General features: G+C 36.3%; 2 protein-coding genes across 2 annotated transcripts in view; one reads left to right on the forward strand and one right to left on the reverse strand.

Moving 5' to 3' along the window:
- EVPL (envoplakin) overlaps nt 1–16325 on the forward strand; it is a 44377-nt gene that overhangs the window by 21502 nt on the left and 6550 nt on the right. The window contains exons 8-18 of the mRNA XM_026702027.2: nt 789–896; nt 3368–3463; nt 4623–4748; nt 5974–6120; nt 7139–7293; nt 9317–9414; nt 9716–9897; nt 12914–13092; nt 13275–13413; nt 14710–14903; nt 16101–16251. Of these exons, the coding sequence (XP_026557812.2) occupies nt 789–896; nt 3368–3463; nt 4623–4748; nt 5974–6120; nt 7139–7293; nt 9317–9414; nt 9716–9897; nt 12914–13092; nt 13275–13413; nt 14710–14903; nt 16101–16251 (1575 nt within the window). The remainder of the gene's footprint in view (nt 1–788; nt 897–3367; nt 3464–4622; nt 4749–5973; nt 6121–7138; nt 7294–9316; nt 9415–9715; nt 9898–12913; nt 13093–13274; nt 13414–14709; nt 14904–16100; nt 16252–16325) is intronic.
- Nucleotides 1–16325, reverse strand: part of CDK3 (cyclin dependent kinase 3) — a 55770-nt gene that overhangs the window by 17219 nt on the left and 22226 nt on the right. The gene's annotated exons all lie outside the window — the stretch shown is intronic.

Genomic DNA, 16325 nt, shown 5'->3' on the forward strand with positions numbered 1-16325 from the left:
GGATGTCAAACTGTATCTGTAAATGTGGGAATTCTTGGTTCATGAAGTCTGTTAGGGAACATAATTCTCCTGCAGCATCGGTTTCAGAAGTGTCCCATGGCACATCCTTGCCCATATACTACATACGCTTTTGTAGGAAAACCCAGGCAAAATTTTCCTCCAGCCATACTGATTTCAACAAAATTTACTCATTGTTAAATGTAGAGGTGGCCCTCAGTTTATGTCCATTCTTTCAGGAACCATTCAAACTTGTGATGGTGCTGAGTGATACTTACAGCTCCAGCTGTTGCAATGCTTCCACACTCACATGATTACAATCCAGATGCTCAGCAACTGGCCCAAATTTCTGACCGTTGCAACATCATCAATCACATGTTTGTGATTTGCAAAGTTCTGTGTCAGTTTCCTACACGCAGAATCTGGCAGAAACTTGGAAGTCATGGTCATGTGAAGCCCTTGTTTAACAACCTGTGACAATTCACTTAACAGTGGTAACCTGGATCAGCCAGAACTGCCATCACTGGGCACTGTCATCATGTGACATCATGCTTTATAACTGCGTTGCTTAATCATTGACATTCCTATCCCAATTACCATCATGAAGACCCCCTATATACTTGAATTCCATAAAATAACCTACTAGTCCTCTGGCAGGGCTGTGGTGGCTTCCCAAGAAGTAAATTGCCTTTTCCCAACTAGTCCATTTGTTGCATGTGTATCATTTACATCATTCCACTCATTCATTGTGGCCACTTATACTTTATTAATTCTTTCTTCCTTCTCTTCAGGAGTTCAGAAACAATGAGCTTCTTAACCAGGAAGAGTATGTGAATATGCTTCAGGATGATGGAGAACGGATGATTGAACTGAAGCATCCAGCAGTGACCCCAATCCAGGTAAATATCAAAATTTTGAAATCAAAAAGACCAGACTCTTTTCATTAGTCTGATTATCTGCCCCATTCTTCTCAGGAGCTAACAATGTTTTGTTTTTGTTTTCTTTTTTTAAAATAAGAACAAAGGTAAGTTCCTGTCCTAACAAAATTAGAATGGGACCAAAACATAATAGCAAAACTAAAACAAATGCTGCACTTGTTCTTAATTACAAACATCTTCTAATTAGCAACTGGTTTAGGAAAAGATCAAAGGCAAAGAGGAGCCACAAATTACTGCCCTCTCAACTTAGCCAATAATAAGGACTTTCCTCTTTTCTCTCTCACCATGCCCTGAGGGAGTGGGTGCTGCCTGGCAACAGAGAAAAATACGCTTCTGAATGAGGGTATAATTAGGGCATTTCACTGTTTATGAGACATCCAAATAATTTTTTCATCCTTTTTACAAACCTCTTGGCTTTTTCATTAGTAGTTCCACCATTATCCTTTTCAGACAAATTTTGACAAGTAGGAAAAAATGGAGTGACTGAATAACTTTTTTTTACTAATAGTCGAGAAGCCATTTGTCTGGAAGACAGAAGGCTCCCCCCATTGCCTCTGCACCGTCAGTGTGAAGCTTGAAAAAACCTTAGGTATTTCAGCAAGACAAAGATCTGAAACTATCTTCCAAATTAAACAATTTACAGAAAGAAAGATAAAGGATTTTGGAGTGGCCTTTTCTAACTCCAGATTTGAATGTCATTGAAAATCTATGAGGAGATGTCAAATATAGACAACATGCAAGAAGAACTAAAATATTTCTGAGCTAGAAAAGGTAGGTCTACAAAGAAATACAGAGAAGAAACCAGGACAGCTGGTAGGAAGCGTTTGTAATATTTGCCATGATATGAAGCATTAATTTAGTTCCATACGGGAGTGGTTTCAGCTTCTGTTCATTTAGGAACTGAAATCTACAATTTGATCAGGGGTGTCTAAATGTTATCTGCAATTGTCCCTAATGCTGAAGTATTAGCAAATGCACAGGTAACTATAGAGCTTTCAGAAACACCTGTTAGAAAGAGGCATTTTGGCATATTGGAGAGGACTTAGGTATACCTTAAATGTTCATACAGGAAAGGATTTTGCAAGCATAAAACCTCTCTTTAGAACTAAATTAAGAAAATTAAGAAATGCTTAACCATAGATGTCATTTTAGAAATTGAATGTCTCAATGAATTTCTAGATTAAAACAGTATGATCCTCATCCTTTTCTAGAAGATTTGCTTCCAGAAAACTAGAAAGGCTAGATAAGAAATTAAATGACCAAATAGCAATATTCTAATTCTATTGATTAGATAATAAGATGTGAATTTGCCTCAAATCTATATTAGTATACATTTATATCTATTTATTTATTTTAGCAGCCACCAAGATATACTGTATATCAGATAATATGATATAATGTATTTTCTGTGAATATCTGTGAACTGTACAATTAATATAGCTATTACTGAACTGATGAATATGAAAATACATACTATCTGATGTAGAAATAAGGTTAACACTTTATTAATGACATAGTGCACTGTTAAACAAGTCAGGAATAGTAATAATTTTAAAATTATTGTCTTTACAATATTCATAGTTCCAAATATACAAATTAATGTAAATTCAGATTCAAATAGAGTATTTGCACAATATTTCCTGTTAGTGGAAAAACTAAGCTATAATTAGCAGAATAGGTGCAGTATTAATATTAAACTAATAAAAACTTATCATAATTTGAAGAGAATCATCATCCAAAAAATTGACCATCTTATTGTTGTAATTACAAGTAAGCATTGAGATTTGTTGAGACAGACTCTCTTACTTTTATTTTATTCATTTATTTATGGCCTGTCTTATAATTTTTACAAATAACTCAAGGCAACAAACATATCCAACACACCTTCCTTCCCCATAACAATCCTGTCACCCAAGGCCACCCAATCTGTTCCTCAACTGGCAAACCAAGCTTAAGAAAATAGTTTTCACAGCATTTTAACTATTCCAGTAAAACAGAAAATCTCATAAGAATTTTTGAAAGTATATTGTGTAAACAGAGTCAGACTGCTACGCAATTTATGGGCCAAGAAATGGCTGTAAAAGCAAACAAAGCTTTGCATACTCTCTACCATCTACCCAGAAGAAAATATTTATACAGATACCCAAGGGTATATTCTGTATACCCTTTTGTTGTGCAGACAACAAAATGAAGTATGCTCCAAGACAATATTTTGAATAAGGCCTTGAATATAATCAAATTTGAGAGGAAGTTTGATAGATTTATTTTATATTTGATCAGGCATGATTATCTGTTGATGATAGTCTTTGGAGAAGAAATTAAATGAAAATGTAACAGATGTGAGAATTATATTTATTTATTTATCTGCTTTTCATCTATCTATCTATTTAGCTAACAACTATCAACTATCAATTTATCATTTATTACTGCAGGCCCATCAGGAAGCCCTGAAGAATGAATGGCAAAACTTTCTCAACTTGTGTATCTGTCAGGAGCACCATCTGAAGAGCATAGAGAATTATAAAAAGGTAAATGGACTTGATGCAAAAGAAATGCAGCTTATTTTTCAATTTGTCAATACCTTTCCTAGAATCCAGTATCCAGAAATGGACACAATATACTAGGTATGGTCTGATTAATACAGAAGAGAGGAGTGTTATAACCTCTCTTGAGCTTGATGCCTTCTCTCTTTTCAATTTCCATGTTTACAGCTGAATCACACTGCTGACATGTTCAGCTTGTGATTCATCCAGATACCCAGATTATTTTTGTATGAGTTACTGCCCAATATGATATCCTCCATCATATAATGTTATTGTTTCTACCCAAAATAAGGTCCAAATTGAATGTATTTGCAATTTGCAATTCATCTTTTTTTGTTTTCTATTTACTATTCAAGCTTATCAAGATACTCATAAAAATTAATACTTTCCTCTAATATATTTGCCATCTGTAAATATTGTCATATTTTCTAATCTCTTATTTCTGCCATTTATAAATGTACTGAAAAGCACTAGAACAGAATTCTGCAATATGCTACTTAGTAGAGCTGCTGAGATTTGCTCAGTGGATGCTACTGTTCCAAGCCACTTTTTGTATGATGCCAACATTTTGCGTTGGATCTCACAGCAGATTTTGTGAAGGGTTTGTTGAAGTCACAGTATACTTTCCATCATTTTCACAACCTCTCTTCTGGAGAGGTTATCTGAGGTCGATATATTTAGATGATCATCATTTTCACATGATCATCTAAATTTATCGACCTCAGATAATTATCTCTCCAGAAGAGCATGCCAAAGAATGGTACTGAGATGTCCCAGTAAAAATCAAAATGTTTCACTCTCCCTTTTTTTCTCTCTCAGTTCATCCCAAAAAGCAAATTCAGTTTAAATTCTAAACTCCAATTGAATTGGGTTTGTAACTCATTTAAAACCAAAACAAAAATATATGCAAAATAACAAACATGCCACATTGGATTCTGGGAATTGCTAGGACTGTTCAGATATCAGACATCTAATAAGTAAAATTAGATAATTCCAGCAGGGATCTGATATCCTGGAGAGTACTGATTTGCTATAATGAGACAAAATGTCTCTATCCCTGAAAGATGAACCAGTCTTCACAACTAAAGAAGTACTTCTTGATCAATCTGTTTTTCTGTATTTTTTTTGTTTCTTCTCTCTTTAGTTCTATGATGATGTTGATGATATGAGCCACTTTTTGAACAAGCTGAACAATGATCTTGATAACAAATACAGCAAGTTCAATAAAAACAGTCCGGGAATAGTGTCTGACTTAATGTGCCATCTGGAGGTGAGAACCCAAGGGAGAACTGCAAGATATCAAGCTCTCATCTGAATAACCTGGAATAAATAATGATTTAGCTAAACTACTATGACAACCAAGCTTTTTATTATTTATGGCTTCATCTAACTTCAGTTAAGTGTAGCACTGCAGGACCAGGAATTACAGTATTAACAAACCAGACCCAAGGGAAGGTAAAGGTGGCAGCAAGAAAAATTGTATCCTGTTCAGTGGTTGCAGCTGCATTTGCAACCCAAAATAGTAAGTTGAACACGAGCCGGCAATGTGGTATTGCTGCTGAAAAGACAATTGAAATGCAAGAGAAGAGAATAAGGAATAGGATAGCATAGCATAGCATAGCATAGCATAGCATAGCATAGCATAGCATAGAACAGGTGGGGGGTCTTCTAGTCCAGCCCACTGCTCAAGAAGGAGAATCTATACCATTTCGGATAAGTGACTGTCTCTTATGGAATGGAATGGAATGGAATGGAAGAGCACTTTCACTTAAACTGGTTTGTCCAGTCCTAACTGTTGTAACTCTACCATGATATAGAATTATATATAAATTGCGATAGGCCCTTCATATCTTCATAGCCATGTATAAGACAGAAATAGGAATAATATGTATCTCCCATCCATTCTTTTAAATATGGGAATATGCTTTAAGTCAGGGGAGTCCAACCTTGGCAACTTTAAGACTTGTGGACTCTAACTCCCAGAATTCCTCAGCCAGCTGGCTGAGGAATTCTGGGAGTTGAAGTCCACAAGTCTTAAAGTTGCCAAGGTTGGACACCCCTGCTTTAAGTAATTAACCCATAAATATTCTCAACATCAGGATTGGTCCTTTTACTGCTTCAGCATATAGCAAAGATAATATAACTGGTGTTTCACCAAACCAAACCCATATTCCCTGGCCAGCAAGTCAGCCCTTCATAGAATATAGACTGAAAGTGCTGAAGGGACCTCAGAGGTCTTCTAGTCCAACCTTCTGCTCAAGGCTTTCAGAATAAATGGCATGCTCTATAAAGGTGGGTTTTTTTCTGTATATAAACTATGGCAGTGGAATTATATTCCACTGCTAAGCCTCATACCAGGGATTTTTCATAGTGGCAGCCATCTTGTGATTTTCAAAAATAATGTATTTTCCCATTACTGGAGAAAAATAACTCTGGATGCAAATTTTTTCTCAGATACATACCAGCTCTAATTCTCCACTCTTCTTTTTTTTTAGAATGATGAGAAGACTGTGAAACAAGCTGAAAAGACCATTGCAGAACTAAAGCGAAGGAGTAAAGAGATTAGTCCTTTGAAACTGCGAAGAATCCAGTGTTCCCAACCAATTATAATAGATGCCATTTGTGATTGGGATTTGGGTGAGGTATGAAACAGTTTATAATGGGTGATAGAAATTGTTCCATCTGCAACTCTGCTTTGCTAATATGTATCTTGCTGTGTTTTTAATTCTTGCTTATGTCACTCCGGTGGTGGTACTTCTCAAGAACAGAAGGGAAAGGAGCTGTGAAGTACTCTAAAAAGGATACAGTATGGTGTGAAATCACAGCATAATGACCTGACCCTCTGCAAAATATTTCTCTCATACAGTAATGACATTCATTTTATATTTTCCATACACTGATAAAGTTATCCAATAGGTTACAAAACCGACCATGTAGATTTCCTGGTTGTTTTTGTGTGTTTCATACAACGAACTTTTAAATCCTCATCAACTAATTAATCTCAGGTTTATTATATAGATTAGAACATGGAAACTTGGAAGACTTTAGAACAGGGCTGTCAAACTCTCAGCCCGCAGGCCAGATGCGTCACATACTGGCCACGCCCACACCCAGTATAGCAAAGGGGGGGAAAGTTGCGACACATCATGTGACGCCACCATAATGACACAAATTTGACACCCCGCCTTAGAAGTTTGATTTCTTGCACTGAGATAGACTCCTTTGGGTCAGGGGTCTCCATCCCCTGGTCATCCGTGACCCGGCACCAGTCCGTGACATGCCAGAAACTGGGCCACACAAACAAGCAAAGACCCAACTACAGGATGCCGGCAGCATGAAAAACCATGCCCTGTCCAGTCCGTGGAAAAACCTCTCTCCATGGAACCGATCCCTGATGCCCCAAAGGGTGGGGGCCACTGCTCTAGGTCTTGAAATATCACGTAATATAACAATACAGATATACAATAGTGTGCTACAACAGCAAACAGACATGAGAGCACAAAATATTTGTCTTCTAAGAATATTTAAACAGCTCTCCCACATCCCCATTCCTGTAGTCAAGAGAACAATGCTCTGAAAAAAATTGAATTTGTACTGCTGCAAAAGTTGAAATCCATCAGAAATCAAGGTCCCTTTTTCTTCCTACCTTCATTCTTCTAGGTACAGCTTGAAAGAGGTGAAAAGTATACTCTGAATAATAATAGCAACCAGGAAAACTGGGTGGTGCAGAATGCCAAAGAAGAGAGTAAAATAGCACCTGCTGTTTGTTTCTCCATTCCGCCTCCAGACTTAGAGGCCATAGACAGAGTTAATAGGTTAGTACAAAGCTTCTTTGCTCTTTTTCCTGCAAATATGAAGCTAGTCTTGCTGTTATTATTATAATTCCATCTTTCAGGATAACAATCATCCAATGGTTTTTATAAGTAATATAAAGAAGCTTCTTTCCTGCATCTTTTTCCTGCCCACTCATTAATTAAAAAAATAAATAAAATAAAAGATATCCAACAGAACCAAATACTGCTGGTAAATGCAGATATTAAATCTTAATTTGGGATTTTACCTTGGATATAGGATGGGTGATTGGGATTAAAAACAAAAAACAAAAATTGGAGATGGAATTGAGTTGGAACATTATCTTAACTCTGTAATAATATGCACCCAGAAATATAACCTAGGGCATTTTGCACATGTATAATTCTCTAAATAAAAAAAATCCTGTATTTTTCTCTTTTCTGTTTTCTCACCACACAAGTATAAAAATATTCAAGTAGCAATTAGCGGCTGAGGGGGGAAAAGGGGTAGGGGAGAAAGTGAAGGGTGCTACCAAGGGCATCTATCTATCTATCTATCTATCTATCTATCTATCTATCTATCTATCTATCTATCTATCTATCTATCTATCTTGTCTACGTTGCTTTTGCTGTTTCTTTTTGAAATCTGAAATTCACTACAATTTTTCCTTTTTCCATTATTCGTTTCATATTTAGTGTTAGGTGGATGTCAGAAGGTAAACAAAAAGATAGTATCATAATCCTAGATAATATTGCATTGTAAGCATTGTAAAACTGACTACTGTAGTAAGGACGAAGAAGATCAGGTGGGCGCATAAACTTCTGTCCAATCATCTTGATAACTCACAATTTAGCAAACACAGAAGGAAGAGGAGACATCTCAATCTCTGCTTCCTCCCATCCCGCCAAAGGATTAATAGTCAATAAAGTATGGCTACCAAGGCAAGTAATCTGGCAGGCTTTGTCCTCTGTACCTGCAACCATTCCCATCAGTCAACCCTGTAATATTCCCTGTAATAGGGAATTTGATATACTTTACTCAAAAACAGATGGAAATCATAATCACCCAGAAACTCCTTGAGGAATAAAAGCAGCTAGGTGGCCAAAAAAAAACCCAGAATACAGGTAGTTCTCATCTTATAATCATTCATTTAATGACTGTTCAAGATTACAACACACTCCCAAAGCTGCTTTTTTTTTTCAAGAGGCAACTGGACTTTCTGGTTTTTCTTTGAAGACCTTTTGCTTCTCAACCAAAAAGCACCTTTGCGACAGCCATGACCTGTGTAACTGAGAATCTCCTTAGACAATTACAATATACTGAAAAAAGGAGTAATTTACAGTCAATCCTTGCTTTTACGACTGTTGCAGGATCCTCAGGGTCGCATGATCAAAATTCAGGTACTTGGCAACTGGCATGTATTTACGACTGTTGCAGGATCCCAGGGCCATGTGATCGCCATTTACATGCCAGTTGCCACTTTCCTAAGGGGTTTCCAAGAAACAAAGTCAGAGGAGAAGCCAGAGTCTCTTAATTACTGCAGTGATTTGCTTAATGACCACAGCAAAAAAGGTCATAAAATCAGGCATGACTCACTTTAACAACCCCCATGGCTTAGCAATGGAGGTTCCAACTTCCAATCCCAAATATGGTTGCAAGTCAAGGACTACCTGTACTGCATAAAAGTAATGTCACAATGAGTATTGTGCCCTTTATGCTTGGATTAGGAAAAGCGCTGGTGTAATTTGGCAAAGTAAGAGACAGTATTGTTTGTAAACGCTTCTGGAATAGTATAGGAAGAATCTATAAAAAAGCATTTCTTACAGCATTCATCAACATATAACTAGGCCTGTGTCATATATGTTCACTTCCAATTATGGATCTAAGCCATGTACTTCATTCATGGGATGAAAATAGATTCTGTTTACTCTTAATCTATAATTAGAACCTTTGATTGTGTAGCTTTTCTAACAACTACCTCCTATACGTAAGCACTGTAGGAATTCTCTCTGCTATGAACACTCTTGACCCCTTTGTTGTGCTTAGGCTAGAAGGTGAGCTGAACACAATGAAACAGAAGAGAGCTTCCATCCAGACCACCCTAAGAAGCAGCAGCAAGGAATCAATGAAACACAGCCATCAAGGTCTGTTAGTATCTTAACTGCTTTCTGTTAGGAACATATCATTGTGTAATCAGAATGCTAAAGTACTCAGGTACTGTTGCCCCAAAGACCTCAACCTGACCAGATCATGTGATGTTATGCTTCTAATAAGGTTACTACTTCAGAATCTCAGACTTCCCAATTGTTTGTTAAACTGGAGGTGAACATGAAAGGGTTATCCCGATAGATTAATATGTATGTGAATGAGAAATTTTGCTTAATGTGGACGTTTTATTTAATTTGGACCATACCATAGGAATGTCAATGTTATTTGTCATTCTAGCCGCAATCAGAACCTTCACTGCAGTTCAGGATGACTCTGAAGCTGACCATTTGCTCCATAAGCTGAATAAAATTGATATTGATTTGGGGCAAATTAAAATGGACATTTTTAACCGCACAAGGTCTCCGTTAAATCACAGTGACCCTATAGAAGATGTTACTCAACGGATCAAACATCAGGAGGCAAGTACCAAAGGAGTTTGACTGCTTGCTTGCCTGTGATAGCTGATATTCTCATATTTGCCTAAATACTATTGAAAGCTAAAATATTTATATACTGTACATGTCAAAAAAGTATGTAGCGCATTTATTGCTGGTGTAAAAACAAGCAAGAATGAATGCTCACTGACATAATTGAATAATAAAGAACAGAAAGGCCTTATAGTCCAATATTTGTAGTTGTCTGATTAAGATTAGATTCATGTTCTATCAACTCTTTTCCTGCCTTGTTCTGTTTTTGAATGTTTTAATCAAATGTGTGACTAGCTATACTATTCATCAGTATCTGTAAATATTCTTTTATAGAAAATATTTGCCTTAAACTCTCTTGAATGTGAACAGGAGCCCGCTGTCCACTAAGTTGGAAAAGTAAAAAGAAGTATAAAAGAAATACAAAAATCAGCATAGATTATCCAGTACTAGAGGGACACACAAAACAGAGAATACATTTTGTTTTGTCTTGAATTGGGAATAAACTACTGCATTATGGAATAGTCTATTGGATTATTTTGGATCAGTTACCATTTTGAAAAACAAAATCAAGGATATCCAGTTTGAGCTTCTTCGGCGACAGACCGAAATCTGCGACTGTGCGCAGTTTCGATCTGTGCTCACCGCTGGAGCACCCCGAGCTGGCTGCTTTCAGGGCTAAGCCACCCCATAGAGTGATGAAGAAGGGGGAGACTGCCAGCAGGGTCAAGGAGAGCCGCATCTCTCCTCCCCAGCTGGCCATTACTCTCTTTCCCGAAGGCAGTTGCAGTGGTGGTCAGAAATGGCCACCTCAAAAAAGAACTCGAAGGGAAAAGAATGTTCAGGAGGAAGATAAGAAGATAAAGTTTTGGCTGACCAGGTCGAACTGGAAAAACAACAATACAAGGTACCCTGGAATTTGAATTATAAAGAACAACATTATTCCCAAAGAAGACTTTGAAGCTGTGAATGAGAGAGGGAAGGGAAAGGATTTGGTGTTTTTTTCCTTCCCTATATTGACAACTGAGAGATTTAAGCAAGAAATCGGCAAAAATCCACTTTGACATTAACAGGTATTTAAGCTGAAAATAAAATATCAAAGGGATAATAAAGATTTCTGGATTCTCAAAAACTTTTAAAAGAAGGGGAAAAAAACAAAAGGGTGGATTTGGAAAAAGGGAGGAGACCACCTGGAAGTGAAAGGAATTAACAGTAAAACTTTAACAAGATTCCTAAAAGATACATTTTAACTGAAACTTTGTAACAAGATAGGAGAAGCCCAGGAAAAGAAAGTGGAAAAAAGAAGCAAGAAGAAACAGCTTTGGATTATTTGGATTACTTCGTGATTTTTGGATTTTTGGCTATTGGATCTAAAGGACTAAAATCAATCGGGTGGTTGTTTAAAAGTTTTTAAAATGGTATCACTCTTGGAAGAATTGAGAATGGAACTTAAAAAACAGAAAGAAGATGCACAAGAAAGAAGAGGTTCTTTTGGCTTCGTATTTCAATTTTTAGAAATGGAGATCCTGAACTATGAGAAACAGCAACAAATGCCTGTAGAATAAGAAGGGCGGGACAAAGAAGAAGCCATTTTCAATGATCAGGAATTTCTATGTGGGGAAAAGAAAGGGAAGGGGGGAAAGAGAGTGAAAAATTTAAGATCTGAAAAAATAACCCCCCAAAAGAATAGTTTGAAAAGTAATGATAACATTAGAAAGAAACAGAAGAGAGGATTACAAAAGAGAGAATCAGAATTAGAGAAAGAAGGGGTCAAAAAGGGAAGGGAGAAGAGGGAGAAGAGGGAAAGGAAAAGAAATTATAAAGGACAGAATCAGGACATAGAGAAACAGGGAAAACATACAAGACACAGAGATAATGGATGAAAACTTAATTGAAAGGGGGATTCTGCAAGGGTACATAAGATAATATTGTTATATTAGAAATAGAAATGAACTTTGAAAATATGAAACAAGTGTGACTAAAATGATAGATAAAATACTCATTGTAATGTAATGGAATGTTTAATAAATAAATGAAATAAAGAGAATGAGAGAATGAAATTAGGAAAGGAATGGAACATTTTAATTATTATAAATGTGTTATAAACATTTAAATGAAGAGAAATATGAAAGAAACATGAAAAAATTATGGAAATATTATAAGTGTTCCTAGAAGTATGATATCCTATTGAAAAGGAATGTTAAAGATTTCAAAGATTATAACTAACATTAATGATAGAGCTGAATTGGAATAGAATAAGTATTTTATTTATTATTGCTATATATATATTTTCTCTTTAAGAACTTAGTGCGTATTTTAAGAATGTACCAAGCAGAGTTCGACTGGAAGTTATGTGTTATATTGAATGTTATAATTGTAAAGGCATAAACTGAAGTTTAAATAAGAGTTGAATGGATAAAAATTAAAAGATACAAAGGTGTCATACTCCAATAGTAACTACAGAGGAAAAATTTGTTTAATGAGAAAAGAAAATATGAAATTGAAACAGGACAGACAAAAGTATAAATATGATGACTAGAAAGGTATTGAAACTTAGAAAAAGATATATATAACTGAATTTAGAAAGGAATGAGATAATTAAAAATAAGATTGAGAAAACTAAGGGAAGGGAAAATTATTGAGAAAATGTTAAAATAGTAATAAGATATGGAATAGAACACAAAGATGAATGTGAAATTGAATTTGTGTCTGTATGGAGAAGTGATAACCCGGGACCATGCTATTCTCAAAAAAAGAAATTTTACTTGTATTATGTTTTGTGAAAACCCAAATAAAATTTTTATTAAAAAAAAAAGAAAAACAAAATCAAGAATATACTGATTGTTCCAGGTTTCAGACAAAACAAAATATGGAGGCATCTAGGATTGATATTATAGGATAAGACAAGGTTAGTGCATATCATCCCCTCAACTCCATCACCCTGCCATACATATAATCATTGCAGTCCATTCAATTGAACTGATTTTTTTTTAATCTTCATTTTTCTCAGAGAACAAACAGGAACATTCAGATTATAGGAACAGAAAAAGAAGCTGTTCAGAAAGCATGTGAGACCTATCTTTCAAAAAAGCCTGCTGGTACCTCTGCCTCTCAAATTCCTGTGATGCTCAACAACATCAAGAATAAATACAATGATGTTAAAGTACTCTGCAGGTTATATGATGAAAAGTAAGTAACATCCATAGTATCTTTTGGGCAAGAATCTTTAGTGGTAAAGCAGCAGCATTCTGCAAAATGTTTCTGTAAATTCTTATGTATTACATGTTGAAAGATACAGGGGGACGAACTTTTTGTTTTATTGTGCTACTGATGAAAATAGTCTTAGAGTGAAATTGTCTCACACTCCTCAGAGCCAAAGCAAGTGTGAACTTGGAAACTCAGATAGAAAACGTGGACAGGATCATTAGCACCATTGAGGCCAAGCTATCTCATGATGGTACCATTCCAGCTTCACCTAATGCACTGCAAGATCGTGCTAATGAACTTCAGGTAAGAGTTGTCTGAAGTCATGGATACTCCATGTGGTGATGCTTGTCCATCCAACCATCCAATCTCACACCCTTACACGAACAGAATAGAGTTGATCAACTAAAAGCCCAAATAAAGATCAAACCATTAAGATAAACTTCTCTGTTCGTTTACTTGTTTGTTTTTCACATTTCTGAACCACCCATCTCCAACAGAGAGGGACTCTGGATGGTATACAATAAAAGTATCAAGAAAAACATATTTGACATGCCACCTTAAACTCCCAGATGAAAGATGGGATAGAAGTGGTCTTGTTCAATTTATATGGCTGCCCACTCATCAATGAATAAAATATAGTTAATGTTATTATTGCTCAGTCTTATTGTTAATCATTTTCTCCTTCAGTTATGTTCAAAATTAAAATTCTGTATTTACATTTAAAGGATATTTAGAGTTCACTTAACCCTCAAATTGTACCCTTTGGCCATAATATGTAGGTCACATATATGATTAAAATAGTATAGAGGTTGAGGTTTTTTGCACCAAGGCTCTCATGGGAAAGATTTCTTGATTTGCCAGTTGGAGAAACCAGACACAGGCAGAGGCACTGTGCTTGGAGACATTTTCACTGATGCCCTGCAACTCCTTCATACATCTCCTTTTTTTAAAAGACATTTTTTATTTACAGATGTACATTTGGGGCCCAGGAAAACCCCAAAGGAATTTCTGGTTGCAGTGTGCATTTCAGTTCAGAAAAAAATTAGTTGCCTTCACAAACAGAAACCCATCTAGACAGGAGAAGGAAGAAACAGCACTGCCAATCACCTTCCAATAAATGGCTTTTATGAGCAGCATAACTACCATCATTTATGAAAGACAAGCTCTCTTCCTTCTCCCCCACTTGACAGTCATTTAATAAGAATATGCAATGATGTGCTGTCAATATTCCGAATATGTCCTTGGCTCCAAAAACAACTTTATTCCTGAGGCGAGGCATTTGGTTCCAGCATCCTAATTATAAAGCCAGGAAAATTATTATTTTCTCCCACAGAGCCTCTTTCTGCATTTCATTTCTTAATTCTTCCCTCAGCCATAGCCACTTTTCTTTGCTGTTTTCCCTCACCAACTGAATTTACAGCTCTGTTCTTTTCTTAAAATCCAGTTACTTGTCTATGCTCTTTCCCCTAATAAACCAATTGAAAGGGAAATCAGATATGATACTTCTGAAGATCAGATGATTTAAGTAAACAGTTGCACAAATACGTATTTATGCCATTTGTAAGTCTCCATGACACCCATATCTTTTCTCTTTTTTAGAAACTGAAGCACGATTTAGTGAAACAGGAGAACTGCCTGCTCAAATTAAACCGAAGCCTTAAGGACACAGAGCACAGCTGCAGTGCCGTGCAAAACAACTTTCAAGAATATTGTCCAGATCTGCCCAGGCAGAAAAAGGAAGTCCAGCTCATTAATGATCGGTATCATATGGTTGCTGACCAGCTGGATCAACGGTAAGAAACCCCTCTGAACTCTAGTGGTGGAAATGATTAGTACAGCTTTGGCTTTTCAGGCAGTCCTCGACTTACAACCACAATTGAGCCCCAAATATATGTTTCTAAGCAAGCATTTGTTAAATGAATTTTACCCCTTTTACGACATTTCTTGCCACAGTTGTTAAGCGAATCACTGCTGTTGTTAAATTAGTAATAACAAATAAAGTGAATCTGGCTTCCCAATTGACTTTGCTTGTCAGAAGGTCGCTAAAAGTGATCCCATGACCTGGGAACAGAGCAACGGTCATAAAATGAATCAGTTCCCAAGCATCTGAATTTTGATTACGTGACCATGAGGATGCTGCAATCGTCATAAATGTAAAAAATGGTCATAAGTCACTTTTCTCAGTGTTATTGTAACTTTGAACAGTCACTAAATGAATTGTTGTAAATCAAGGACAATGTGTACCATTTCTTGGGTTTTTAAAATTCTTTTAAGCCACACAGAGTTGTGTTACATAATATAGTGGCCGTGTAAGTCTTTTAAACAAAGAAACAAAGATATTGAAAATGTTGCTCTTGTAAGATAAGCAAAAGATCTTAACGATAGAGAATTGACGGTTTTTATAAACTCCCTTCTCATATTCTCAGAGGATTTTAAAGCTGGATAGGAAATTTTTGCAAGTTTTGCTCTTTCTTGTATATTCATACACTGCAAATCATGAGCACTGTTCACTGCCATTAATAATTTAAAATTGAGTTAAATACTTGATAAGAAGCAATGGATGGAAACTAATCAAGGAAAGAAGCAACCTAGAACTAAGGAGACATTTCCTGACAGTTAGAATAATTAATCAGTGGCACAACTTGCCTCCAGAAATTGTGAGTGCTCCAACACTGGAAGTGTTTAAGAAAAAATTGGACAACCGTTTGTCTGAAATGGTATAGGGTTCCCTGCTTGATCAGGGAGGTGGAGTAGAAGACTCCGAGGTTCCTTCCAACTCTGTTGATCTGTTAAGAGATTTCCAATAGGGGAATGGACATTAAAATGTCAACTAATTATTTTTAAAAATCTGTTTATAAAGCCTTTCTCCTGTATTGTAAAGGCTGAGTTGATGAGCCTTTGCTTATCTGACTATTTCTGGACTTTATTCTTTGTAAGATCTTTTCTTGAAGTCATCCAAAGAAGTTAATCTCAGCCATCTTGCTGTGCAGGGAGAAGACACTTTGGGATACCAGCCTCATTTACCATCAGTTCCAAAATGCCAATGAGAACCTGATATTCTGGCTCAACAATCTCCCGAAGCACAAGGTCAAGACCACAGATGGACCAAGCCAGATTAACTACAAGCTTGAGGCCCAGAAGGTATGAGAGCACTACCCTATGCTCGAACTAAAGAATGGAAGGCACATTCTCACTAGGAATCTTTCATGGAGGAA

Source organism: Pseudonaja textilis, chromosome 2, assembly GCF_049901715.1.
Source record: "Pseudonaja textilis isolate UNSWEBS1 chromosome 2, rPseTex1.2, whole genome shotgun sequence".
Taxonomy (NCBI): Eukaryota; Metazoa; Chordata; class Lepidosauria; order Squamata; family Elapidae; genus Pseudonaja; species Pseudonaja textilis.